Source organism: Macaca mulatta, chromosome 3 (assembly GCF_049350105.2).
Source record: "Macaca mulatta isolate MMU2019108-1 chromosome 3, T2T-MMU8v2.0, whole genome shotgun sequence".
NCBI classification, from domain to species: Eukaryota; Metazoa; Chordata; class Mammalia; order Primates; family Cercopithecidae; genus Macaca; species Macaca mulatta.
This window is the reverse complement of record NC_133408.1, coordinates 47420065-47448012: the sequence shown is the minus strand read 5'-3', so window position 1 is coordinate 47448012 and position 27948 is coordinate 47420065. Positions and strand designations below refer to the sequence as shown.

The 27948-nt window shown below is 52.0% G+C and overlaps 3 protein-coding genes and 1 long non-coding RNA gene across 20 annotated transcripts in view; 1 reads left to right on the top strand and 3 right to left on the bottom strand.

The window, feature by feature from the left end:
- Positions 1-648: 648 nt before the first annotated feature.
- On the bottom strand, positions 649-10131 carry LOC144339724 (uncharacterized). The gene is made up of 2 exons (XR_013415081.1): positions 9834-10131; positions 649-1886 (listed from the first exon to the last, which is right to left on the bottom strand). It is a non-coding gene; the product is annotated as an uncharacterized LOC144339724 (long non-coding RNA).
- Positions 10132-11835: 1704 nt separating this feature from the next.
- On the bottom strand, positions 11836-13610 carry MBLAC1 (metallo-beta-lactamase domain containing 1). The gene is made up of 2 exons (XM_001102061.4): positions 13243-13610; positions 11836-12943 (listed from the first exon to the last, which is right to left on the bottom strand). Exon 2 carries the CDS (start codon positions 12913-12915, stop codon positions 12079-12081), a length of 837 nt encoding a protein of 278 aa, XP_001102061.1. The 5' UTR covers positions 12916-12943; positions 13243-13610; the 3' UTR covers positions 11836-12078.
- TAF6 (TATA-box binding protein associated factor 6) overlaps positions 13108-27948 on the top strand; it is a 19769-nt gene continuing 4928 nt past the window's right edge. For 2 of the 17 annotated variants that reach the window (XM_015134426.3, XM_077996283.1), the window contains exons 1-7: positions 20308-20787; positions 25743-25954; positions 26057-26143; positions 26270-26423; positions 26625-26681; positions 27107-27226; positions 27739-27884. In XM_015134426.3, coding sequence (XP_014989912.1) covers positions 25799-25954; positions 26057-26143; positions 26270-26423; positions 26625-26681; positions 27107-27226; positions 27739-27884 — 720 coding nt within the window. In that variant the 5' untranslated portion in view covers positions 20308-20787; positions 25743-25798. Of the gene's footprint in view, positions 13166-19737; positions 19973-20307; positions 20788-21017; positions 21153-21179; positions 21269-22498; positions 22644-24930; positions 24936-25405; positions 25459-25686; positions 25955-26056; positions 26144-26269; positions 26424-26624; positions 26682-27106; positions 27227-27738; positions 27885-27948 lie in introns of those variants that run through there. The other 15 variants (XM_077996290.1, XM_077996287.1, XM_077996285.1 and 12 more) reach the window with 15 other exon arrangements.
- CNPY4 (canopy FGF signaling regulator 4) lies at positions 14539-20006 on the bottom strand. The gene is given in 6 exon segments (NM_001266755.1): positions 14539-15283; positions 15377-15494; positions 17087-17209; positions 17407-17503; positions 17599-17725; positions 19803-20006. Coding segments are annotated over 6 exon segments (735 nt in total). The 5' UTR covers positions 19918-20006; the 3' UTR covers positions 14539-15128.

Genomic DNA, 27948 nt, shown 5'->3' with positions numbered 1-27948 from the left:
GCATCGTGAGCACCTGTTACATGGTCCTGCTCTAGGCACTGGGAATACAGAGTGAACAAACAAAGGTCTCTGATCCGGTAAAGTCTCTATAGGACAAGAGGAAGGGACGACTAACCATAAACATTAACAGTAAGTAAATCAGGCCAGGCGCGGTGGCTCATGCCTGTAATCCTAGTACTTTGGGTGGCCGAGGCAGGCGAATCATGAGGTTGGGAGTTCAAGACCAGCCTGGCCAATATGGTAAAACCCCATCTCTACTAAAAATACAAAAATTAGCCAGGTATGGTGGCACGTACCTGTAGTCCCAGCTACTTGGGAGGCTGAAGCAGGAGAATCACTTGAACCTGAGAAGTGGAGGTTGTGGTGAGCTGAGATTGCGCCACTGCACTCCAGCCTGGGTGACCGTGCAAGACTCCATCTCACAAAAAAAAAAAAAAAAAAAAAAAAAAAAGAAGGCCAAGACGGTTAATTATAAAATGGTCAAGATGGTTAATTTTATGTATATGTATTTTAATCCCAATTTTTTTAATTGGGGAAAAATGAGAATGAACTGGAGAAGGGAAAAGCAGGGAGAATGAGAAGTAGGAAGCTCTTCAGTAATCAGGCTGTAGCAGGACATGCTGCAGACAAAACTTTTCAGACACTGAGTTGTAGAAGGAAGGACTTTATTCAGCTGGGAGCATCGGCAAGCTACTGCCTTAAAATTCGAGCTCCCTGAGTGCACAATTTCTGTCCTTTTTAAGGGCTCACAACACTAAAGATTTCATATGAAAGAGTCGTGATTGATTTGAGCAAGCAGTGGGTACGTGACAGGGGCTACAAGCACCGGTGGTCAGAGCGAAACAGAACAGAGCAGGGAGTTTCACAGTGTTCTTTTATACAATGCCGGGAATCTATGGATAACATCAGTTTCTAAGTCATAAGTTGATTTTTAACTACTAGGTTTAGGCCAGGCAGGCCCAGGCCCAGTTTTGGGCCTGATGCTGGGCTGCCTGTCTTTGGTTTCACTTCCTTGTTTTTTCTTAAAACAGGTACTGAGTATAAAACAATATAAAACAATATGAGAGGGTCTCTCTCTTCCCTCAAGGCAAGAGATGACAGTGTCTTGGACTCAGGCTGTAGTAGTCGAGGTGATGAAAGTGATTCATTTATTGGCCAGGTACAGGGGCTCATGCCTGTAATCCCAGCACTTTGGGAGGCTGAGGTGTGCAGATCACCTGAGGTCAGGAGTTCGAAACCAGCCCGGCCAACACGATGAGTGAAACCCCATCTCTACTAAAGATACGAGTCAGCGGGGTATGGTGGCACATGCCTGTAGTCCCAGCTACTCGAGAGGCTGAGGCCAGAGGATCACTTTAACCTGGGAGGTGGAGGTTGCAGTGAGCCAAGATCACACCACTGTGCTCACTCCAGCCTGGGCAACAGAGGGAGACCTTGTCTCAAAAAAAGAAAAAAAAAAAAAATCTGGATTTTTTTTAAAGTCCATCCAGACAAGTCCAGGCTGGAGAGATAAACGTGGAAGTTAAAGTCATCAGGCAACGAGAGACTAAAGGAGTAAATGTAAATACAAAGAGAAGCAAGGATGGAGCCTGCACACTCCAATAGAAAGAGGTTGAGGAGGAAGGGAGGAATCGCAAAGCAGCAGCCAGGAGAGTGAGGTGTCCAGGAAACGAGCTGCAGAGTGTGTCTCAGGGAGGACGGAGCACTGAGCTCAGCCACAAGCAATGACTGTGGCTGAGAACTGACACTAGGTTTAGCCATTTCTGGGAGAAGCGGGAGTGAGAATCCGACGGAGTGGGTTTAGCGAGACCAAGAGGCGAGTTAAGACTTCTTACAAAAGGCTTCCAGTAGGCTGGGCGCAGTGGCTCACGCCTGTCATCCCAGCACTTTGGGAAGCTGAGGCGGGTGGATCATGAGGTCAGGAGTTCAAGACCAGCCTGGCCAAGATGGTGAAACCCTGACTCTACAAAAAATACAAAAAATTAGCCGGGCGCGGTGGCAGGTGCCTGTAATCCCAGCTACTCGGGAGACTGAGGCAGGAGAATCACTTGAACTCAGAGGGCAGAGGTTGCAGTGAGCCAAGATCATGCCACTGCACTCCAGCCTGGGCGACAGAGCGAGATTCCGTCTCAAAAGAAAAAAAAAAAAAAAAGACTTCCAGTATCTTCTTGTATTACGTTATTAAGTATGTTTTTTATTTTCTTTCCTTCCTTCCTCTTTTTTTTTTTTTTTTTTTTTTTTGAGACAGGGTCTTGCTCTGTTGCCCAGGCTAGAGTGCAGTGGTATGATCAACTCACTGCAACCTTCGCCTCCCGGGTTCAAGCGATTCTTGTGCTTCAGCTTCCAGAGTAGCTGTGACTTCAGGTGCCTGCCACCACACCCGTCAGCCTGGGCGACAGAGTGAGACTCTGTATCCAAAAAAAAGAAAAAAGAAAAAGAAATCCCCAAGGCACGAAAATTCAAAGAACTGGACCCCTGAAATCCAGTTTCCAACCCCTCTCCTCCTCCCTATCCCTCATCAGGAGTCTGATGCTGGAATAGGAAAGCCCTTCACATTGAGAACCTCATTTCCTCTGAGAACCCCCATATTGCCTTAGCCCAGGATCCCTTCCCCCCAGGCACTTCCATGAAAACCTCCCCTCCTGCCCACCGGTTTCTCTTCAGGAATATGACAGACAAGGCCCTCTCAAAGAGCATTTCTCCAATCCAGGGGGCCAAGGCGAGAAACAGGAGCCTGGGTAAGTGGCAGTGCGGTTTGCAGAAAGAGCAGCATGTACTCCACACCCGCGGCTGTCGCCCCTTCTGTACCCACTGACTGCTTTGCTTACAGTTCCATCCCCTGAACAACCATGCCTCCCGGTGTGGGGGGGGCTCCCGGCCCCTAAGTCCTCTGGCTTCTACCACAGCGACGATGTGCGGCACTCGCTGTCTTGCTCCACCCGCTCCTTCTCCACCATCAACAGCATCCTGGGCTGCCTGGCTGGCCACGTCGTCCACATGATGGGGGACTCCACGCTGGGGCACTGGTGGCAGTATCTGTGTAACACCGTGCCCTCTGAGCACTCATGAGGGAGGGAGTGGGGCCTCTGAGGAACAAGAGGAGAACAGGAACGGTGAGGAGGCGGAAAACGTCTATCGCGCCGATGGGGCAAGATGCCTGGATGTCAGGGGAGTGAAGTGAAGGGACGGGACACCTGGGTTTGGGGCAGGGGAAGGGTTGAGAGATGGAGTGTGCAGACGGTGCCTAATCTCAACTCGGAAGGAGATGATCGGAGGCTCTTATGGGAGAGCAAGAGTGTAGATCACCGTGACTGGAACCGAGGCTTTGCTGGGGGGTGCTGGAGGAATAGAGTTGGGATGTTATCTATTTATTTATTATTTATTTATTTATTGAGACGGAGTTTCGCTCTGTTGCCCAGGCTGCAGCGCAATGGCACGATCTCGGTTCACTGCAACCTCTGCCTCCCGGGTTCAAGCAATTCTCCCGCCTCAGCCTCCCCAGTAGCTGGAATTACAGGCGCCCACCACCACACCCGGCTAATTTTTGTATTTTTCGAAGAGACGGGGTTTTTATCTTTGTATTTTAGTACAGATGGGGTTTTGGACTTTTAGTAGAGACGGTGCCCCGTCTCTACTAAAAATCCAAAGCCCCATCTCTACTAAAACCCTGTCTCTACGAAAAATACAAAAATTAGCCAGGCTGGTGGCGGGCACCTGTAATCCCAGCTACTGGGGAGGCTGAGGCAGGAGAATGGCTTGAACCTGGGAGGCAGAGGTTGCAGTGAGCAGAGATTGTGTCATTGCATTCTAGCCTGGGCAACAAAAGACTTTAAAAAAAAAAAAAATTGTAGGCCGGGCGCAGTGGCTCACACCAGTAATCCCAGCACTTTGGGAGGCCGAAGTGGGAGGATCCCTTGAGGCCAGGAGTTCAAGACCAACCTGGGCAAAACATCGCAAAACCCCATCTCTAGAAAAAAATTAAAAATTAGCCCGATGTCGTGGTGCACCGGTGTGGTGGTGCGCTCCTGTAGTTTCAGCTACTGGGGAGGCTAAGGTGGGAGGCTCACTTGAGTCCGGGAGTTTGAGCCTGCAGTAAGCCATGATTGTGCCACTGCATTCCAACCTGGGTGACAGAGCAAGACTTGCTCTCTAAAAAATAAATAAAAATTTTAAAATGAGTTGTAGAGAAACTAGGATTTAGGGGGTTATGTTGTGACAAGTAGGAGACACCATGTTTTTAAGTCGAGTTTTCAGTTTGTTGGACAGATTCAATTTTTAAAAAGAGCAAAGCCTGCTTTCCCCGGGCTCGGTGGCTCATGCCTGTAATCCCAACATTTTGGGAGGCTGAGGTGGGCAGATAACGTGGGCCCAGGAGTTTGAGACTAGCCTGGGCAGTGTGGCAAAACCCTGTCTCTACTAAAAATACAAAAAATGAACTGGGCATGGTGGCTCACATCTGTAGTCCCAGCTACGCAGGAGGCTGAGGTTGGAGGATGGCTTGAGCCCGAGAGGCAGAAGTTGCAGTGAGCTGAGATCAAGTCACTGGACTCCAGCCTGGGCCACTGCACTCCAGCCTGGGTGACAGAGTGAGTCCCCATCTCAGAAAAATGATAATAATAAACAATAAAAATACAAAATAAAAAAGACCAAAGCCCAGTTATAAGATAACCACAGAGACCAGCCTGGGCAACATGGCAAAACTCCATCTCTACCAAATATACAAAAAGTGAGCTGGGTGTGGTGGCTTGCGCCTATAGTCCCAGCTACTCGGGAGGCTGAGGTGGGAGGATAGCTTGAGCCCGAGAGGCGGAGGTTACGGTGAGCCGAGATCATGCCACTGCACTCCAGCCTGGGCCACTGCACTCCAGCTTGGGTGACAGAGTGAGTCCCTATCTCAAAAAATGACAATAAATAACAACAACAACAAAAAAGAACAAAGCCCAGTTATAACAGCGGAGTCAACATGTGAGGTGAGGAGAGGCTAAACTGGTAAGGAAACAGGGAGCTGGCAGTAAAGGAAGTTTGCTGGAGATTGACAATACTTGTTTACAGATTGGTTCTGGAATAACTGGAGATGACCAGACAACTCTGGACAACCACAGAGTGATTCAAACTGAAAATCACAGGGGTGTCTGAACTGGGAATGAGGCAGTAGAGTGGAAAAAGATGTGGATTTCTTTCTTTCTTTTTTTTTTTTTTGGAGACGGAGTCTTGCTCTGTCACCTAGGCTGGAGTGTAGTGGCGCGATCTCAGCATACTGTAACCTCCGCCTCCCGGGTTCAAGCAATTCTCCTGCCTCAGCCTCCCGATTAGCTGGGATTACAGGCATGCGCCACCAAGCCCGGCTAACTTTTTTTCTGTGTGTGTTTTTAGTAGACACGGGGGTTTCACCATATTGGCCAGGCTGGTCTCGAACTCCTGACCTTGTGCTCCACCCACCTCGACCTCCCAAAGTGCTGGGATTACAGGTGTGAGCCACCGCGCCCGGCCCGAGGATTTATTTCATACTTCTTCTAAATGGGTTAAAGAGATGGGAGGGGGTTTCTAGTGGAACGTGTGGATGGGGCATTTGAAAATGTGTGACTGGATTTGAAATGAGATGTCAGAACTTCACACAGCGTTCTGGTATTTATTTTTAGGAGATAAAAGTGGTAAGAGTGACTGGATGCGGTGGCTAACACCTGTAATCCCAGTATTTTGGGAGGCCAAGGCAGGAGGATTGTTTGAGCCCAGGAGTTTAAGACCAGCCTGGGCAGCACAGAAAGACTCAGTCTTTACAAAAATAAAAAATAAGAACTTTGGGAGGGCCAGGCATGGTGGCTCACGCCTGTAATCCCAGCACTTTAGGAGGCCGAAGTGGGAGGATCGCTTGCATCCAGGAGTTTGAGACCAGCCTGGGCAACATAGTGAAATCCTGTCTATACAAAAAATACAAAGATTAGCTGGGCGTGGTGACACATACCTGTAGTACCAGCTGCTTGGGAGGTTGAGGCAGGAGGATCAGTGAACTGTGATCACACCACTGCACTTTAGCCTGGGCAACAGACTCTGTCTCAAAACACACACACAAATTTCTTGGCCTTAAGCGATCCTCCCACCTTGGACTCCCAAAGTGTTGTATTACAGGCATAAGCCGCTGCGCCCAGCCATCCTTTGTTTTTGTTTTTTGTTTTTTGTTTTTGAGACAGTCTTGCTCTGTTGCCCAGGCTGGAGTGCAATGGCGCCATCTCAGCTCACTGCAACCTCCACCTCCCCGGTTCAAGCAATTCTCCTCCCTCACCCTCCCAAGTAGCTGAGATTATAGGCGCCTACCACCATGCCCGGTTAATTTTTTGTACTTTTAATAGAGATGGGGTTTTGCCATGTTGGCCAGGCTGGTCTCAAACTCTTGACTTCAGGTGATCCACTCACCTTGGCCTCCTAAAGTGCTGGGATTACAGGTGTGAGCCACCTCACCTGGCCAATGTATTTTTATTTTTATTTTTTGAGATGGAGTCTCACTCTGCCGCCCAGGCTAGAGGTGCAGTGGCGCAATCTCAACTCACTGCAAGCTCCACCTCCCAGGTTCACGCCATTCTCTTGCCTCAGCCTCCCGAGTAGCTGGGACTACAGGCGCCCACCACCATGCCCGGCTAATTTTTTTTTTTTTTTTTTTTTTGTATTTTTAGTAGAGATGGGGTTTCATGGTGTTAGCCAGGATGGTATTGATTTCCTGACCTCGTGATCCGCCCACCTCGGCCTCCCGAAGTGCTGGGATTACAGGTGTGAGCCCCCATGCCTGGCGTGGCCAATGTATTTTTAAAACAGGAAGTACAGCTCTATGTTAACCCCGGATCTCCACTCCTTGTCCTCCCGACAGCCCTGAAGCCAGTGAATCTACATGCCACATACCAGAAGGGGCCCCTGATGGCAGCGGAGACCGCTCAGGACATCATGCTGCACTGGCGCTCCCACGACTGGCCCCTACGCTTGGCCCGTAAACCAGTGGCCTCCCTGCAGTCTGTGGCATGGGAGCTGAGGGGCCTGGCCAGGGGACCCCACATGGTGGTGGTGCTGGGCTTGGGTGCCCATTTTACCACCTTCCCTCCATCCATCTTTGTGCGATGACTGGCAGGGATCCAGGTGGCCATGGCAGCCCTGCTGGCCCGGGAAGCCGGCACGCTTCTGGGTCATCAAACTGGCCACCACCGGCTATAAGTCTGTGTGTGGCAGTGACTGGTTCACCCTCCTGGTGAACCAGCTCCTCCGAGCCGCCTTTGCTCGTCTCCCTGTGGCCTTTACAGGTGACTGGGAAATGACCTCCAGCCTGGCCCTGCCAGACAGCATCCACCCAGGCCTGCTCATTGTCCACAACAAGGTGGACTTGCTCCTTTCTTTCACCTGCCCCACCTGAGTGCATCTGGGGGTCCCAGGGCTGTGCTGATGGGGAAGCCAGTGTGACCATTAAGCCTGGAAGCCTTTTTGCTCAGCTATTGGGACCTCTTTTCCTACCTCTGCCTCATGAAGTCCATAAGATCTACCAGCATGAATTGGGATGTGGGGCTGGGCGCCGTGGCTCACACCTGTAATCCCAGCACTTTGGGAGGCCGAGGTGGGAGGACTGCTTGAATCTGGGAGTTTGAGACCAGCCTGCGCAACACAGCGGGACCCCTTTTCTACAAAAAATAAAATTAGCCCAGCATGGTAGCATGTGCTGTGGTCCCAGCTACTTGGGAGGCTGAGGCGAGAGGATTGCTTGAGCCCAGGAGGTTGAGGCTGCAGTGAGCTATGATTGCACTGCTGCACTTCAGTGGGTGAACTCTCAAAAAAAAAAAAAAAAAAAGAATTGGGATATGGATGGTGGCAGGAAAGGTGAAGGGAGGGGGAAGCCTGATAGAGGTTTAGTTCCCACATGAAAAGCAGTGCTGAGATGAGGGTGGGGGACAGAGCCCACAGCTCTACACCAGCACATGTGACAACTGTCATTTTATGTTCGAGTCTCCATTTAGGGTATCAACAAGCCTTGCAAAGATATGAGATAGATGGCATTTCAGTTTATCAGAACCACCCTCTTGGAAAGGATAACTATGTGTGTGTGTGTGTGTGTGTGTATATATATATATAGACTCTTAAGTGCTGATATGTAAAATGAAATATTTCTCCTAATTGTCAAAAGTAATATATGCTTCTTGTAGAAAATTTGAAAGGATACAAAAAAATTTAACAAAATAAAAATCACCTGGCTGGACATGGTGGCTCAAGCCTGTGTTCCCAGCATTTTGGGAAGCTGAGGCAGGTGAATCACTTGAGGTCAGGTGTTCAAGACCAGCTGGCCAACATGGTAAAACCCCATCTCTACTAAAACTACAGAAAATTAGCTGGGTGTGGTGGCGTGTGCCTGTAATCCCAGCTACTCGGGAGGCTGAGGCAGGAGAATTGCTTGAGCCCGGGAGGCAGAGGTTGCAGTGAGCTGAGATCATGCCACTGCACACCAGCCTGGGTGACAGAGCAAGACTCTGTCTCAAAAAACAAACAAACAAACAAACAACAACAACAACAAAAAAACATGCTGAGGATTGTAGAACCATATATTGCATGAGGATACCCAAATCTGAAGTCAGTCTGGGGACAAGGACCTCAGCCTCCTGAAGCATGGGAGTACATGGATGTCCCAACCTATAGCTGGGACTACAGGCACATGCCACCAAGCCCAGCTATGTATTTATTTATTTATTTTGAGAAAGCGGGGTCTTGCTCTGTTGCGCAGGCTGGAGTGCAGTGGCGCGATCTTGGCTCACTGCAACCTCCGCCTCCTGGGTTCAAATGATTCTCCTGTCTCAACCTCCCAAGTAGCTGGGATTACAGGCACCTGCCACCACGCCCAGCTAGTGTGTGTGTGTGTGTGTGTGTGTGTGTGTGTGTGTGTATTTTTAGTAGAGACATGGTTTCACCATGTTGGCCAGGCTGGTCCGGAACTCCTGACCTCAAGTGATCTGCTCACCTCAGCCTCCCAAAGTGCTGGGATTGCAGGCGTGAGTCACTGTGCCAGCCTTTTTTTTTTTTTTTTTTTTTTTTTAATTTTAGAAATAGGGTCTTGCTGTGTTCTCCAGACTGAAGTGGAGCGGTAAGATCACAACTCACTGTAGCCTGATCAAGTGAGCCTCCACCTCAGCTTCCTGAGTAGCTGAGACTACAGGCAGGCACCACCACACCTGGCTAATTTTTAAATTTTCTATAGAGATGAGGTCTCACTATGCTGCCTAGGCCGGTCTTGAACTCCTGGGCTTAAGTGATCCTCCCTCCTCAGCCTCCCAATGTGCTGGGATTATGGGCGTGAACCACCACATCCAGCCCTACCATGGGTCTTCTTGCCGCTCCAGTGAGTCAAGCTGTCTTGTCTCAGGGCTTTTATACCTGCTGTTCCTGAGCCTGGAATGACCTTCTCCCAGATCCACACATGGCTGGCTTTCTTCTCATTTGGTTTTCTGAACAAACATCATCTCCTCACGAAGACTCTTCCTGACATCCTAAATAAAAGAGCCCACTCTCGGCCGGGCGCGGTGGCTCAAGCCTGTAATCCCAGCACTTTGGGAGGCCGAGACGGGTGGATCACGAGGTCAGGAGATCGAGACCATCCTGGCTAATACGGCGAAACCCCGTCTCTACTAAAAAATACAAAAAACTGCCGGGCGCGGTGGCTCAAGCCTGTAATCCCAGCACTTTGGGAGGCCGAGACGGGTGGATCACGAGGTCAGGAGATCGAGACCATCCTGGCTAATACGGCGAAACCCCGTCTCTACTAAAAAATACAAAAAACTGCCGGGCGCGGTGGCTCAAGCCTGTAATCCCAGCACTTTGGGAGGCCGAGACAGGTGGATCACGAGGTCAGGAGATCAAGACCATCCTGGCTAACATGGTGAAACCCCGTCTCTACTAAAAAATACAAAAAAAAACTAGCCGGGCGAGGTGGCGGGCGCCTGTAGTCCCAGCTAATGTAGTCCTAGCTACTCGGGAGGCTGAGGCAGGAGAATGGCGTAAACCCGGGAGGCGGAGCTTGCAGTGAGCTGAGATCCGGCCACTGCACTCCAGCCTGGGCGACAGAGCGAGACTCCGTCTCAAAAAAAAAAAAAAAAGAATGTGATCTCCATGAGGGACAGGGAGTTTGTCCAGCGGGCTCTTGGTTGTATCCCATAACTTAGGCAGTGCCTGAGACACTGCAGGGGTTAAGTATCCACTGGACGAAGAATTAGTGAATAAAGGCAGGGGCAGGGCTAGGCTCTGTGGCTCACGCCTGTAATCCCAGCACTTTGGAAGGCCGACGAGGGTGGATTGCCTGAGGTCAGCAGTTTGAGACTAGCCTGGCCAACATAGTGAAACCCCGTCTCTACTAAAAATACAAAAAATTAGCCGGGCCTGGTGGTGGGTGCCTGTAATCCCAGCTACTCGGGACGCTGAGGCAGGAGAATCCCTTGAACCGGGGAGGCGGAAGTTGCAGTGAGCCGAGATTGCACCATTGCACTCCAGCCTGGGCAACAAGAGCAAAACTCTGTCTCAAAAAAGATGCAGAGGGCCCAAGAAGGTGGGATTTCTTGAGGTCAGGAGTTCAAGACCGGCCTGGGCAACACAGTGAGACCATTTCTGAAAAAAAATGAAAAAAAAATTAGCTGATGGCCAGGCGTGGTGGTTCATACCTATAACCCCAGCACTTTGGGAAGCTGAGGTGGGCGGATCACCTGAGGCCAGGAGTTTGAGACCAGCCTGGCCAACATGGTAAGACTCTCTCTCTATTAAACATATAAAAATTAGCTGTACATGGTAGTGTGAGCCTGTAATCCCAGCTGCTGGGAAGGCTGAGGCACAAGAATCACTTGAACCCAGGAGGCGGAAGTTGCAGTGCAATCTGTAGTGCAATATTGCGCTATTGCACCGCAGCCTGTGGGGGCAGAGTGAAACTGTGTCTCAAAAAAATAAAAATAAAAAAATCCATCCTGGCTAACACGGTGAAACCTCGTCTCTATTAAAAATACAAAAAAAAAATGGCCGGGCGCAGTGGCTCAAGCATGTAATCCCAGCCCTTTGGGAGGCCGAGGTGGGTGGATCACGAGGTCAGGAAATCGAGACCATCCTGGCTAACATGGCAAAACCCCATCTCTACTAAAAATACAAAAAATTAGCTGGGCGTGGTGGCAGGCGCCTGTAGTCCCAGCTACTCCGGAGGCTGAGGCAGGAGAATGGTGTGAACCCGGGAGGTGGAGCTTGCAGTGAGCCGAGATTGCGCCACTGCACTCCAGCCTGGGCGACAGAGCGAGACTCTGCCTCAAAAGAAAAAAAAAGAAAGAAAGAAAGAAAAAAACAAAAAACAAAAAAATTAGCCAGGTATGGTGGCGGCCGCCTGTAGTCCCAGCTACTCGGGAGGCTGAAGCAGGAGAATGGCGTGAACCCGGGAGGCGGGAGTGAGCCGAGATCTCAGAGTGAGCCGAGATCACACCACTGCACTCCAGCCTGGGCGACAGAGTGAGACTCCACCTCAAAAAAAAAAAAAGTAGCAGGGCATAGTGGCACTTGCCTGTAGTCCCAGCTACTTGGGAGTCTGAGGCAGAAGGATGGCTTGAGCTGGAGGCTGCAGTGAGCTATGATTGTACCACTGCACTCCAGCCTGTGTGACAAAAAAATATGAACAGATACGTTAAGTCAGGTGACTAAAGAGTCATCTCTGTGCCCTGCACCTTCTCTCAGCAACCTCCATCCTATAAGAAAGGGGCAACTGGCCAAAGTATGCCCCTGCTGCAGTTGCAGATTACCATGTTTGCACGATTATCACCGTCAATGCTTCACATTTACATTAGGGCACTATGATTTTCAATGCAGTTTCCATTTTTATTTTGGAGACCTCTCCCAGGAACCTTCCCCCATTTTACTGAGGCCCAGGGAGAATGCACAGGGAGCTGAGCCCGTCCTTTGATCTTAGTTTGGTGGCAGAGATAGGCAATGATACTGATGTCAGGTGCACTCTGTCCTCACTGGAAAACTAGCCTCCTGGAAGGGCTGGAAGCTCTCACCCTTGACTGCTCTGACTTTGTCTCCAGCAACTCCTGGATGTTAGGGCTTACAAGAGTCCAGTCCCTCTCTGGGCTGATCAGTGCGGGGCGGGCTCCTCTCTCCGACCACCGGCTCCTGCTCGCTGTTCCCTCCACCCTCCGTCTCGGTCTGCGCGGCTTCCCTGAGCACTCGAAAGGGGGGCCCGTGACCAGGTACGACCACGTCGGCAACGACCAGGACTCTCTTCCGGCTCCGCTCCTGGGCTGCGGGGTCTTCACTCAGCGCCTGCCACGAATCCTCGTCCCCATCTCGCTCAAACACATCTCCCGCCACCACTACGGTACCCAGAGCCGTGCCGGCCACCACCACGCTCACGTCGCGCTGGCCCCCATGGCCCGGCGTGGCCCACACCTCGAGCCCCGGGCCCAGGCGCAGGGGCTGCCCCTCACCCAGCCCGTGGGGCAGGTAGCGGCCTCCGGGGAGGCAGAAGTCGTGCGAGACCAGCAGAGCCGCGCCTGGGAACAGCCCCAAGTTCCCGATGTGATCTGAGTGCCCATGGGTCCCCACAACCAGCGTCACGTCTCCCGGGGCCACGCCCTGCCCCGCCAGCGCCCTCAGCAGCGCCTCCCGAGCCCAGGGGCCCCCGGTGTCCACCAGGATGGGGCCACAGGCCGCATCCTCCAGGGCGGCCTCTGCGCCGCCACTCCCGCGCGGGGACTTTCGGTGGCTGGAGGCCGGGCCCCGGGTCTGGGGTAGGACCAGGGTTACGGAGCCGTCGGCGCGCACGGCGTCGCCCACCCCCTCGGGCTCCGCGTAGCCCTGCAGCAGAACCACCACGGAGTAGGGGTCGCCGGGCACCAGCAGAGGGGACGCCCCGCGCAATGGCTCGGTCCGCATGAGGCTGCTCCTGGCAGGGAGGGACGGGCTGGGAAGAAAGGAAATGGAGCAGTGGGCGACCGTCCTATCCCTCTGCGATCCCCCACCCGAGCCCGGCCCCGCCACTGCCCCTAAGCCTCGGTTCTCTGCCACCCGCCTCCCATTAAGTTGGTATCACCCTCCCTGCCCAAGATGGTATCGCCCAGCCTCCCCTCACACTTGGGCCCGCCCCTCCCTCGGCATCCTCGGCCCCCGCCCCGTTCCTGTAGCGGTACGTAAGTCCTTGCCCGTCACTCTCCTAAGGCTATCCTTTGTATTCCCCTCTATCGAATCCTAGCCGCGCTCTACCTTGGGCCTCTGCTAAGTCTTGCCTCACTCGAGGAAAGCGCAGAAAGCGAAAACGCGCGTGGGAGTTTGTCCTCTGCGAGTTCCCGTGCACCCAGATATGGCGGCCGAAACGGCGACGCGGAGGTAGCTGTAGTTCCGGCGCCTTTACCGTCTGCCACAGGAGGCCGTTTGGACTCCAGCCTCCTGGCGGTTCTCCGCCCCGCGACCCCAGAAGCTTCCTTGGACTGCAGAATTATGAAGCGCCATTAGCTCTGAGGAAGGGTCATGCTCAGTTGTCCAGGCTGGAGTGCAGTGGCGCGATCAGACCTCACTGCAGCCTCGACCTCCTGGGCTCATGTGATCCTCCCGCCTCAGCCCCCTGAGTATTTGGACCACAGGCGCGCACCACCAGGCCCAGCTAAGATTTCTATTTTTTCTTTTTTTTTTGTAGAGACAGGGTCTAGTTCTGTTGCCAGGACTGGTCTGGAACTCCTGGGCTCCAGCGATCCTCCAGGCTTGGTCTCCTAAAGTGCTAGGATTACAGGTGTGAGCCACCGCGCCTGATCTTTTTCTCTTTTGAGACAAAATCTCTCCCTGTCGCCCAGGCTAGAGTATAGGGACACCATCATAGCTCTCCCCAGCCTTGAACCCCTGGGTTCTAGCGATCCTCCTGCTTCGGCCTCCGGAAGTGCTGGGAATACAGGCGTGCACGCCCCTCTGAATTTTTTTTTTTTTTTTTTTTTGAGACGGAGTCTTACCCTGTCACCCAGGCTGGAGTGCAGTGGCACGATCTCAGCTCACCACAACCTCCACCTCCTGGGTTCAAGCGATTCTCCTGTCTCAGCCTCCCGAGTAACTGGGATTACAGGCGCCCACCACCATGCCCGGCCAATTTTTGTATTTTTAGTAGAGACGAGGTTTCTCTATTGTTGGCCAGGCTGCTCTCGAACTCCTAACCTCAGGTGATCCACTTGCCTCGGCCTCCCAAAGTGCTGGGATTACAGGTGTGAATCACCTCGACCAGCCTCCAGGCTGGTCTTGGATCTTTTGGACTCAACTGATCCTCCCATCTCCACCTCTGTAGTAACTGGGACTACAGGCGCTACACCACCAGCCTTGCAGTCTTCTTAATTTGTGTGTGTGTATGTGTGTGTATAGAGGTGGGGTTTCACTATGTTGCTCAGCCTGCAGCTTCAGCTTAACAAGACAGCGGCCATTCTGCCTCATTGACCAGCTAGCTATGTGTGCCCTGCTGTTGTTTGAAACTTTGGGCCCAACTAGTTTTTAGAAAAAAAGAAAAAAGTTTAATAGCAATATAGAAAATTTAGCACCTATGAAACTATATGGTGGGCTCTCGGTGACACTGATCTGAAGTAGACCAAGTATCTACCCCACCGAATTTATCAGCAACTCCAGGCCATGACCCAGTGTCCCATTCTCCTTCACTGTTTGCTGGTGTGTAGCCTTCTGGATGCAGGCAGTGTATATAGATCGCAGAGAATGTCCGTTCTGGCCTCTTCCTTGGAAGGGTCTAAAAGCACTTTAGCACTTAAAGAGCTAAGTGACTTTCCCAAAGCCCACAGCTCCAGTGCCACTGCTGACCTCTGGGTGGGTGTGGGGATTGGTTAAAGAGGAAAGCTTTCAGTACTGTCAGCACATACACCTGCCAATTAAGGAGCTGGATGGAGTTCATCTGTAGGAGCAGGACCTCCACCCCCACCCTCCACCCCGAAAGCCATGCCATGCTGTTTCACCAGGATCTTGCTTGAGGTTAGATGGGAGAGAACAGCTACAAGCTTGGGTGGAGTCACTCACAAACACACCCTGAAAGCTGTGGAGCAGGGAGAGCGCAGACTTCAGAGGGCTCTCCATGATCCCTTCCCCTCTTGGGGGCTCAAAGGCAAGGGTCAAAGATCTTCTCGGTCAAGTTTGGGGTGGCCCCCTGTCTTGGTCATCTTGTCTCCTCCCTCCTCTTCCTCCTCCTCCTCCTGCTCTTCCTCCCCTTCTGTTTTCTCTTCCCCATCTGTGATCTCCTTTCCAGTCCAAGTTTCCTGTAGACATGCTAGATTGGATGACAGAAAACAATTCATATATTAGTCCTGGAAGCAGGGGAGGCTATGGCTTGGCAGGAGAGGAGTTCAGTCCCCACGCTTACCAGTTTCAGCAGCTGGGAGCACATGACCTTCACAGAGAAAATTTTGTAGGGGCTGCTCCTGATGGTGGAAGTACCAGTCTCCCACAACGTCTTCAAACTCCTCCAGCATGGTCTCACACTGGTCAAGTAGAAGGGCCAGAAGAGTATCTGCTCTGGAGGAATTTGAGATCCCTCCTGTCTTCTCTCCCTCCTCAACCTGACTGATTTTGGAGAGGCAGGTAGCCAGGAAGCTAAGCTTGGTCTACTAGATGTGCGATCCTCATTCATTCAACAAACATTTACCAGCACCTACTCTGCCAAGTAGGTTATTAAACTCTTGAGTTTTAGCTCCTTGGCTGTAAAATATGTACGGTAATTGCACCTACCACATCAGGTTGTTGAGGGTAAAATGAGGCTGCAGATGCAAAGTATGTGATCTAGAGTCTGGGACACAGTAGGTGCTTGATAAGTGATGGTGGATATCATTAGCAACCTTTTTTTTTTTTTTTTTTTTTGAGATGGAGTCTTGCTCTGTCGTCCAGGCTGGACTGCAGTGGTGGGATCTCAGCTCACTGCAACCTCCACCTCCCAGGTTCAAGCGATTCTCCTGCCTCAGCCTCCGGAGTAGCTGGCACTACAGATGCATGCCACCACGCCCGGCTGATTTTTGTATTTTCAGTAGAGATGGGGTTTCACTATGTTGGCCCAGATGGTCTTCAACCCCTGATGTTGTGATCCGCCTGCCTCGGCCTCCCAAAGTGCTGGAATTACGTATGTGAGCCATCGCACGCGGCCCATTATTACTTTTTAAAAATTTTCCTTAAGGCAGGGCCCAATGGCTCACGCCTGTAATCCCAGCACTTTGGGAGGCCAAGGCAGGCGAATCACCAGAGATCAGGAGTTCGAGACCAGCCTGGCCAACATGATGAAACCTCGTCTCTACTAAAATTACAAAAAATTAGCTGCGTGTAGTGGCAGGCGCCTGTAATCCCAGCTACTCAGGAGGCTGAAGCAGGAAAATTGCTTGAACCCAGGATTTGGAAGTTGCGGTGAGCTGAGATGGTGCCATTGCACTCCAGCCTGGGCAATAAGAGCGAAACTCCGTCTCGGAAAAAAAAAAAATTCTTTAAAATTATTATTATTTGTAGTGAAGGGTCTGTTATGTTGCACAAGCTGGTCTTGAACTCTGACCTGAAGCACTCCTTCTCCCTTGGACTCGCAAAGTGCTAGCATTACAGTTGTGAGCCACTTCACCCAGCTCATTATGATTTCTTCTTTTGTTTGTTTGTTTGTTTGTTTTGAGATGGAGTCTTGCTCCATCGCCCAGGCTGGAGTGCAATGGTGTGATCTCGGCTCACTGCAACCTCCACCTCCTGGGTTCAAGTAATTCTCCTGCCTCAGCCTCCCGAGTAGCTGGGATCACACCACCACCTCCGGCTAATTTTTGTGTTTTTATTAAAAACGGGGTTTCGCCACATTGGCTAGGCTGGTCTTGAACTTCTGACATCAGGTGATCCACCTGCCTCAGCCTCCTAAATTGCTGGGATTACAGGTGTGAGCCGAGCCACCGTGCCCCACTGGTCCTGGCCCTACTTTAATCAATGGCACAGTCCTCACTCTGCCCCATTCCCCATGCTTGGGGTAGACGCCCCCTACAGTCGAACCCTAGAACCTAGCTTCTCTCTCAGGTTCCCTTCTCACCTCCCTGGATGGTGCAGTATCTGATCCTACCTGCTTCTTGAGGTACGTGACCTCCACGCTGGGCTCATCCCACAGCTCCAGAGGGATCCCCAGATCCACCTTCACCCCCTTCTGCACTAGGCCTTTCAGTGTTGCCATGGTCTGACTCTGACCCTGAGAGATTAAGAATTTGGCATCAGCCCAGCCCACCACCCTACCCCCCCCCCTTCCCCTTTCTGCCATTTCAGTTTTGTCAACTGCTAGAGATTCACAGGTGAGTCCCATGATGGTGAAATGATGGGCAGATAACCTCAGGGGATACAGATCTTTGTTTCTGAGAAGTGGGGTCCTGCCCTGGGGAAGGGTCTGACCTTGGCATATCTCAGTGAGCCCTTGCGCTCAGCGTGAACACTGTAGTCCAGGATCCGCTCACATAAATTCTCTAAGGCCTCTTCCAGCCTTGTCTCTCTGTGGAAAGAGAGGAAACACAGATTCCCTGGATGCTGTAGGAACTCCCAGAGCTCCCTTGGGGGTTGGAAAGGGGAGGAGCATGAAGGACTCACGAAACGCTGTAAGGCACATGTCTCTTCCTCTTGCCTGTGTCCAGCACCTGCCCCAGCTCCAGCACCTCTCGAGATCGACCGGTGCGACTCAGCTCCCCCTGTAGCTCTGTGCTTAGCAGCTTACACACTGGTGGGGAGGAGAAATGTCCAGGGGAGGTGAAAGACAGACAAACACACCAGTCATTCATTCTGCAGATGACCTGAGGCAGCAGAGCATACAAGTGCAGACTCTGGAGCCAGACTGGCTGGTTGGAATCCTGGCTCAGCCATTTAGCAGCTGTGTGGCAATCTTCCTGCTTGCTGTGCCTCGGTTTCTTCATCTTTAAAATGGGATAATAGGCCAGGAGCGGTGGCTCATGCCTGTAATCCCAGCACTTTGGGAGGCTGAGATGGGCGGATCACTTGAGGAGTTCGAGACCAGCCTGGCCAACATGGTGAAACCCCATCTCTACTAAAACTAGCCAGGTGTGGTGGTGCATACCTGTAATAGCTAGTCGGGAGGTTGAGGCAGGAGAATCACTTGAACCCAGGAGGTGGAGGTTGCAGTGAGCTGAGATCTCACCACTGCACTCCAGCCCAGGCAACAAAGGAAGACTCCATCTCAAAAAAAGTAAAATATATTAAAAATAAATAGGCCAGTGCGGTGACTCATGCCTGTAATTCCAACACTTTGGGAGGCCGAGGCAGGTGGATCACGAGGCCAAGAGACTGAGACCATCCTGGCCAACATGGTGAAACCTTGTCTCTACTAAAACTACAAAAATTAGCTGGGCATAGTGGTGGGCGCCTGTAATCCCAGCTACTTGGGAGGCTGAGGCAGGAGAATCGCTTAAACCCAGGACGCGGAGGTTGCAGTGAGCTGAGATTGCACCACTGCACTCCAGCCTGGGCAACAGCATGAGACTCTGTCTCAAAAGAAAAAAAAAAAAAAAAAAAATATATATATATATATGTGTGTGTGTGTGTGTGTGTGTGTGTGTGTGTATAATAAATACAATGGGATAATAGTATGTCCCTCATAGGAGTGTGATGAGGATTAAATCAACATATATAAAGGCTGGCACATAGTGAGTACTGTATAAGTATTCACTGTTATCCTGCAGTTATTTATTGAGCTCCTTCTGTATGCATACTAACAATATAACAGCAATAAAACCTATTATCTCTATCTACAGGTCTCTGTCAGTGTAGTTGGGACAGATAAACCAAGGATGACAAGATATGGTGAAGCTGGGCCTGAACTCATGGGCTCAAGTGATCCTCCCACCTTGGCCTTCCCAAGTGCTGGGTTTACAGATGTGAGCCACTGTGCCCAGGCCTGTTGGCTGTATTCCGATAGAAGGCCTGCAGAGGTGTTAAAGCAAGGACTGATACAATTAGGTGATTAAGTCTGTTTAAAAAGATTGACAAGTCAGGGGAGAAGAGCGGGACACGGAGGTGAAAGGAGACAGAGATGAGGACTAAGTCATGAGACTATCATGACTGCCTTTCATGATACTGAAATACAGTTTTGTGGGGGTGAAGAGAAGAGAAAAAGAATCCAGGGAAGAAACGTAAAGTCAGGAGGGCAGCAAACTAGGGCATCAGGGCCAGTCCCCTTTCTCAAATGGGCCCCACACTAGTGCAGCTGTGGAAGGTGCTGCTTGCTGAAAAATCCATATAGTACGCACCGTCTGCAAAGTCTCACCGGATGGGGAACCTCTCCTACTTGTACGGCCTCCTTTTGTTTATGAGCTTCAAAGGCTGAGTTACTCACCCTCAAACCCCCTCAGGGGGGCGTGGGGCCTGTAATTTGGGAGCGTCTATGCTAGGGTAGGGCAGCGGATGTCCACAAGGCCTGAGCCTCACACCCGGCTCCTGCAGTCTCTGCAGATTAAGGTCTGGTGACATGAGGCAAACACGCACTGAAGATGCTCTAAAAGTTGGCAGTCCAGGGCCGATGGTCCCTGAACTACAATTCCCACAATCCATTGGCGGGGGTGTCCAAGCCAGCCAAAAAAATGCAGGCTCTCTCTGGATGCAGCTTTGAGGTGGCACTACACGTTCGCTTCCTTGACCCCATCCAAATTCAGCCAAGCTCCACCAGAACCTCCCTCAAGCCTTCAAGGAGGTCGGGTGACCCACCCAATACAGTCCAGGATGTCCGGCCTAGAAGAAGGAGGTGTGGCCGGGCGATGCCCACAGGGGCTACCCCCTTCAAATACCTTCGCATTTGCTGGGCAAGCGTTCTGCGTCATCGTCGTCCTCTTTCGGCATCCCAGCCCAAGCCCCGTGCACGGCCAAAAGGAAAACCAATATTCCCAGTCGCACAGGTCCCATGACAAAGCGCCGTCCACAAACAACCACCGCTTGCCTTCAAACCAACTTCGGAGAGGCAGTGTGGGTCCTTTAAATTCCCAGCGGCTGGCGGCAACCTTAAATCCAGCCTGGCAAGATCGGCGCATGCGCAAGATCAGCCCAACAGGGGTGCGGCCTCGTTGCTCCGGGTTTCCCTGCCTCCGTTTTGTGGCGCCTCTTGAAGGTCCTGGCAGCCGGGTAGTGAAGGAATAAATTACACTAATTACATCAAGAGGGAGTGGTCCTTATATGTAGATGTAGAAACAAATTTTTAAAATATAATTTCATTCTGTAAGCCTAGAGGACTTATTCTGGCACGGGGAAGGGGCAGTGACTTGCTCTTCGGTTCTGCCAGGACCTGCTTCCAGGAGGGGGCGGGGCCAAGATGGCGCCGAGCGCCGGTTGAGCGGCGTCCCGGCTGCGGCTAGAGTTTTCTTGCTGCCCGTGCTCGGCTGGCCGGGGCGGGTCTGAGTGGTACCCGGGAGGAGACCCTTTGAAAGTCCCTTGTGGGGACTGGAAAGAGGACGGTTGGTTGTGTGTCTGTGCTCGTGGGGACCCCGTGTGTGTGCCTGCATAGGAGAGATGTTGCAGGAGATGGGGTGGACTCTCTGAGCCTCATTTCGCGCTGCCCGGGGATCTTCGACCTGCTTCTCTGCTGGGATCTCGCTCAAGTTAACCCTCCCCTGGGACGCCTTCCTGCCGCCTCCACTTGATCTGAGGAGATCCTGTGACTGTAGCGTGTTTTATGAGCCTTTACTGGCAGAGGGTACCGCCGGGTATTGAAGGATTCGTAGGAGTTCGCCAGGGAAGTGGGACACGACCGCCTCTTGTAAACCCGGCGCCAGGCACAGAGTATGTCTCCAATAATTGTGTTTCCTATAGATAAGACTTATAAAAGTGGGGAAGGAGATTAGGGATGGTTTGAAAAGAACTAATTTCTTTTTCGGCCTCCCTCTTCCCATCCTTCCAGCACGGCCCCACCCTACTTGTACTACTCCTGAACAGTATTGATGTTAATCTTCCTAATGTCCAGCTCCAAGTGTGCCACTTATTTTATTTTATTTTATTTTATTTTGAGGCAGGATTTCCGTCTGTTGCGCAGGCTGTTGTGCAGTGGCACCATCTTGGCTCACTGCAGCCTCCAACTCCTCAGTAGTTCAAGCGATCCTCCCGCCTCAGCCGCCTAAGTAGCTGGGATGACCGGTTCACCCCACCACGCCCGTCTAATTTTTTAATTTTTGCAGAAATGGGGGTCTCACATGTTGACCAGTCTGTCTCAAACTTCTGGCCTCAAACGATCCTCCCACCTCTGCCTCCCAAAGTGCTGGGGTGAGCTACCTCTCTTGGCTCCAATTTGCTTTTTTTTTTTTTTTTTTTTTTTGAGACGGAGTCTCCCTCTATCGCCCAGGCTGGAGTGCAGTGGCACGATCTCGGTTCACTGCAACCTCCACCTCCTGGGTTCAAGCGATTCTCCCACCTCAGCCTCTCAAGTAGCTGGAGTAGCTGGGACTACAGGCGCCCGCCACCATGTCTGGTTAATTTTTGTGTTTTTACAAAAAGACAAGGTTTCACCATGTTGGCCAGGGTGGTCTCGAACTCCTGACCCCAGGTGATCTTCCCACCTTGGTCTCCCAAATTACAGGCGTGAGCCACTGCACCTGGCTCCACTTTGCTTTTAACTACAGTGTAGGCTCAAAGCTTGGGCCTATGACCTATTAATAACAGTGATACCAAGTATTTACTGAGCACCAACATCTCTAAGCCTTACAACTAATTCATTTACTTCACAAATATTTATGATGTCCCAGGGCTCCTGGAATACATCAGTGAACATAATAAAGAGCTCTGTTGGCCAGGCACAGTGACTCACGCCTGTAATCCCAGCACTTTGGGAGGCCAAGGTGGGCGGATCACCTGAGGTCAGGAGTTCAAGAGTGGACAACAAGAGTGAAATTCTATTTCCAAAAAAAAAGAGAAGAGCCCTGTTTACATGGTGGACAGAGACGGAGTCTCACTCTGTTGCCAGGCTGGAGTGCAGTGGTGCAACCTCTGCTCACTGCAACCTCCGCCTCCCGGGTTCAAGCGATTCTCCTGCCTCAGCCTCCCGAGTGTCTGGGACTACAGGCGCATGCCACCATGCCCGGCTAATTTTTGTATTTTCAGTAGAGACAGGGTTTAACCATGTTGGCCAGGATGGTCTTGATCTCTTGATCTCATGATCTGCCGGCCTCGGCCTCCCAAAGTGTTGGGATTACAGGCGTGAGCCGCCGCGCCAGGCTCAGAAGATGTTAAATGCTACGGAAAAGAAGAAGTGGGCTGCCCCCACTCTGAGGGCAGACTGCAGAGTTAAATAGGGTGGTCAGGGTAGGCAGCCAATTAGACATTTGGGAGAACATTCCAGGCAGAGGGAATGGAGCAAAAGCTATTAAGTGCATGCCTGGCAAGTTTAAGGAGCAGCCAGAAGACATATGTGTCTGGATCAAAGTGGAAGAAGGAAGGAAGAGTGATCAGAGATATAATGGGGAGAAGGCAAATTTTGAAGGGCTTTGTGGGACATTATAAGGATTTTGTCTTTTTTTTTTGAGAAGGAGTCTTGCTTTGTCACCCAGGCTGAAGTGCAGTGACACATATCTTTGCTCACTTCAACCTCCGCCTCCTGGGTTCGAGTGACTCTCCTGCCTCAGCCTCCTGACTAGCTGCAATTACAGGTGCCCGCCCATCTAATTTGTGTATTTTTAGTAGAGATAGGGTTTCACCATGTTGGCCAGGCTGGTCTTGAACTCCTGACCTCAAGTGGTCCGCCTGCCTTGGTCTCCCAGAATGCTAGGATTACAGGCGTGAGCCACTGTACCCGGCCTGAGACAGGGTTTTGTTATGTTGCCCAGGCTGGTCAGGAATTTCTAAGCCTAAGCAGTCTTCCCACCTCACCCTCCCAAAGTGCAGAGATAACAGGCATCAGCTGAACCACTATACCTGGCCATGATAAGGATTTCGGATTTTACTCTATGGCAAGTGGAGCGCCACTGTGAGGGTTTGAGCAAAGAAATGACAATCTGCTTTACAGTTTGACGGAAGCATTTTGGCTGCAACATTAGGAACAGATGTAGAGAGAGGCAAGGGTAGACACCGGGAGACATTGTTAGGAGGCTTTTTTTACCCAGTGGATAGATGGTGGTGACCTGGGCCAAGCAGTGGGAGCAGGGGAGTCAGGTTGGACTACCTGGTGGATTGATTGATTGATTGATTTTTTTTTTTTTTTTTGAGACGGAGTCTCGCTCTGTCGCCCAGGCTGGAGTGCAGTGGCGCCATCTCCGCTCACTGCAAGCTCCGCCTCCCGGGTTCACAGCATTCTCCTGCCTCAGCCTCCCGAGTAGCTGGGACTACAGGAGCCGCCACCACGTCCCGCTAATTTTTTGTGTTTTCGGTAGAGACGGGGTTTCACCGTGTTAGCCAGGATGGTCTCGATCTCCTGACCTCGTGATCCGCCCACCTCGGCCTCCCAAAGTGCTGGGATTACAAGCGTGAGCCACTGCACCCGGCCTGATTGATTGATTTTTGAGACAGAGTCTCACTCTGTCGCCAGGCTGGAGTGCAGTGGCACCATCTTGGCTCCCTGCAACCTCCGCTTCCTAGGTTCAAGCGATTCTCCTGCCTCAGCCTCCCGAGTAGCTGGTACTACAGGCGCGTGCCACCATGCCCAGCTAATTTTTTGTATTTTTAGTAGAGATAGGATTTCACCATGTTGGCCAGGATGGTCTCGATCTCTTAACCTCATGATCCACCCACCTTGGCCTCTCAAAGTGCTGGGATTACAGGCGTGAGCCACCGTGCCCAGTTGGATTTATTTTTTTATCTTTTTTTTTTTTTTTTTTTTTTTTGAGACGGAGTCTCGCTCTGTCGCCCAGGCTGGAGTGCAGTGGCCGGATCTCAGCTCACTGCAAGCTCCGCCTCCCGGGTTTACGCCATTCTCCTGCCTCAGCCTCCTCAGTAGCTGGGACTACAGGCGCCCGCCACCTCGCCCGGCTAGTTTTTTTGTATTTTTTTTTTAGTAGAGAAGGGGTTTCACCGTGTTAGCCAGGATGGTCTCGATCTCCTGACCTCGTGATCTGCCCGTCTCGGCCTCCCAAAGTGCTGGGATTACAGGCTTGAGCCACCGCGCCCGGCTTTTTTTTTTTTTTTTTTTTTGAGATGGAGTCTCTCTGTCGCCAAGGCTGGAGTGCAGCTGCACAATCTCAACTCACTGAAACCTCTACCCTCCAGGTTCAAGTGATTCTCCTGCCTCAACCTCCCAAGTAGCTGGGATTACAGGCACGCGCCACCATGCCCAGCTAATTTTTGTATTTTTAGTAGAGACAGGGTTTTACCATGTTGCTCAGGCTGGTCTCGAACTCTTGACCTCAAGTGGTCCAGCCACCTTGGCCTCCCAAAGTGCTGGGATTATAGGCGTGAGCCACCACGCCTGGCCTACCTGGTGGATTTGTTGTGAAGGCTCAGATAAAGAACAAGTGTCTGGACGGATGGCATTACTGTGAAGATAAGGAAAGCTGAGCCTGGGCCAGGCAGTTCGACACACGCCTTTAATTCCAACACTTTGGGAGGCCAACGCTGGAGGATTGCTTGAGCCCAAGACTTCAAAGTGCTGGGATTGAAGCCCTGAGGTGTAACAGAAAAAGACAGAAATCTGGGCTGGGCCTGCTGGCTCAGGCCTGTAATTCCAACACTTTGGGAGGCCAAAGCAGGAGGATTGCGTGAACCCAGCAATTCAAGACCAGACTGGGCAACATAGTGAGACTCTGTCTCTGCCCCCCGCCAAAAAATTGGCTGTGCACAGTGGTACACACCTATAGTCACAGCTACTTGGGAGGCTGAGGTGTGAGGATTGCTTGAGCCTGGGAGTTCCTGGGCTCTATCAGTCTTCCTACTTCTGCCTCCTAAGTATCTAGAACTATAGCCATGTGCCTGTATACCCAACTAATTTTTGTATTTTTTGTACAGATGGGGTCTCGCTGTGTTGTCCAGGCTGGTTGTGAACTACTGGGCTCAAGTGATCCTTCTACCTCGGGCTCCCAAAGTGTTGGAATTACAGGCATGAGCCACTAGGCCCAGTCCAGAGTTTTTTTTTTTTTTTGAGACGGAGTCACCCTGGCTGGAGTGCAGTGGCATGATCTTGGTTCACTGCAACCTCTGCCCTCTGGGTTCAAGTGATTCTCCTGCCTTAGCCTCTCTAGTAGCTAGGATTACAGGTGTGCACTACCACGCCCTGCTAATTTTTGTATTTTTAGTGGTGATGGGGTTTCTCCATGTTGGCCAGGCTGGTCTTGAATTCCTGACCTCAAGTGATCCGCCCGCCTTGGCTTCCCAAAGTGCTGGTGGGATTACAGGTGTGAGCCACGGCACCTGTCACCAGCCCAGATTTCTATCTTTCTCTGTTACACCTCAGGGCTAACTCATGTGGGGATGGACAGAAGACACCCCGAGTTCCTCCCCTCTCCCCACTGTCCTCCCTTTATTGGCCCCGTCCCCGTGTCTCACATTTCTTTTTTTTTTTTTTTGAGACGGAGTCTCGCTCTCACCCAGGCTGGAGTGCAGTGGCCGGATCTGGGACTACAGGTGCCCGCCACCACACTTGGCTAATTTTTTATTATTTTTAGTAGAGACGGGGTTTCACCATGTTAGCCGGATGGTCTTGATCTCCTGACCTCGTGATCCGCCCGTCTTGGCCTCCCAGAGTGCTGGGATTACAGGCTTGAGCCACCGCCCCTGGCCTCACATTTCTTTTTCTTCTGCCTGCCCCATTCCTCTGCCAGGGTCTCCGTCTCTCCACCGGGGGCTTCATCCTTCCAGGGAGAAGAGGGACTCCAGAATGGCTGAGGAGAAGAAGCTGAAGCTTAGCAACACCGTGCTGCCCTCGGAGTCCATGAAGGTGGTGGCTGAATCCATGGGCATCGCCCAGATTCAGGAGGAGACCTGCCAGCTGCTGACGGATGAGGTCAGCTACCGCATCAAAGAGATTGCACAGGTGACCCAGCCCTTCTGTCCAGCTCCACGTTGGGTCCAGGATGTCGCCCGGGGCCCCGTCCTTAGGATTTTGGGCTGATGTCTATTCTGTCACCCACCCCAGGATGCCTTGAAGTTCATGCACATGGGGAAGCGGCAGAAGCTCACCACCAGTGACATTGACTATGCCTTGAAGCTAAAGAATGTCGAGGTGATTTGGGGAGACAGGCAGGGGGCGGGTGATGGGGACAGGGCGATGGGGTTGGGGTGAGGCGCCATCCTTCAGCCAGGTCTCCTCCGGCTCCTTTCTCACATGTGCCCCTCTCTCCTGCCACAGCCACTCTATGGCTTCCACGCCCAGGAGTTCATTCCTTTCCGCTTCGCCTCTGGTGGGGGCCGGGAGCTTTACTTCTACGAGGAGAAGGAGGTTGATCTGAGCGACATCATCAATACCCCTCTGCCCCGGGTGCCCCTGGACGTCTGCCTCAAAGGTTGGGGGAGGGGAGAGCAGGGTGGCAGGGAGGAGGGAAAAGAGGACAGATGCGTGTGGGTGTGAGTAGCCTCACAATAGAAGAAAAGCTCAGCGTGAGATCCCTGGTGAGTTGCAAGGGGAGCAGGAGTGGAAACATGCATGGAACAACTCCCCAGTGTCCATGCGCGGCAATTCACCTTGACACCTGCCTTCCTTGCAGCTCATTGGCTGAGCATCGAGGGCTGCCAGCCAGCTATCCCCGAGAACCCACCCCCAGGTAACCTCCATGCCCCACCCTCTGGATCTCTGGGTCCCTTTCCCCCTCCTTCCACCTTTTTTTTTTGATGGAGTCTCACTCTGTTGCCTGTGCTGGAGTGCAGGAGTGCTGGACTGCAGTGGCACAATCTCGGCTCACTGCAACCTCTGCCTCCTGGGTTCACGCGATTGTTGTGCTTCAGCCTCCTGAGTAGCTAGAGCTACAGGCACACACCACCACGCCCAGCTAATTTTTTGTAATTTTAGTAGAGATGAGGTTTCACCATGTTGGCCAGGCTGGTCTCGAACTTCTGACCTGAGGTGATCCACCCGCCCTGGCCTCCCAAAGTGCTGGGATTACAGGCGTGAGCCACCGCATCCAGCCTCCTCCCTTTACTTTTCCTGCTACTCTCGTCACGCCTCCCACTGTGCCTGCTTTCCCACCAGCTCCCAAAGAGCAACAGAAGGCCGAAGCCACAGAACCCCTGAAGTCAGCCAAGCCAGGCCAAGAGGAAGACGGACCCCTGAAGGGCAAAGGTCAAGGGGCCACCGCAGCTGACGGCAAAGGTCAGTCCTCCTAGGCCAGGCCTCTCTGGACTCTTGCCCAAAGCCACGTGGCCATTTGTTTTGTATCCTTTTTTTGTTTTTGAGACAGAGTTTCACTCTGTCACCCAGGCCAGAGTGTAGTGGCACAATCTCAGCTCACTGCAGCCTCAGCCTCCTGAGTAGCTGGGATTACAGGTGCCCACCACCACACCCAGCTAATTTTTGTAGTTTTTTTTAGTAGAGATAGGGTTTTGCTATGTAGGCCAGGTTGGTCTCAAACTCACCCTCATGTGATCCGCCTGCCTTGGCCTCCCAAAGTGCTGGGATTACAGGTGTGAGCCACCATGCCAAGCCTCCATGTGGCCATTGGTGAAGTGGCTGAGGTCAGGGCCAGAGAGCCCCAGAAAGGATGGGGAAGCCTAAGAAGAAGCTGGGTCTCCTGAGTCTCAGGGGAAGTGGAGGGTTAAGGTTCTTCTGTTACTGAGGTTTCTTCTGGAGCTTTCTTTGTCAGACCCACCTATCCAATCACACAGGGAAAGAGAAGAAGGCACCGCCCTTGCTGGAGGGGGCCCCCTTGCGACTGAAGCCCCGGAGCATCCATGAGTTGTCTGTGGAGCAACAGCTCTACTACAAGGAGATCACCGAGGCCTGTGTGGGCTCCTGCGAGGCCAAGAGGGCGGTGAGGGCCCCACCAGCCTGCCCTGGCCCTGAGACTCCTCCTCCTGGGGGTCCTATGAATTGCT

Excerpts from the sequence above, each read along its gene's own strand:
- MBLAC1 (XM_001102061.4), bottom strand. The coding sequence starts at position 12,915 with ATGCGGACCGAGCCATTGCGCGGGGCGTCCCCTCTGCTGGTGCCCGGC.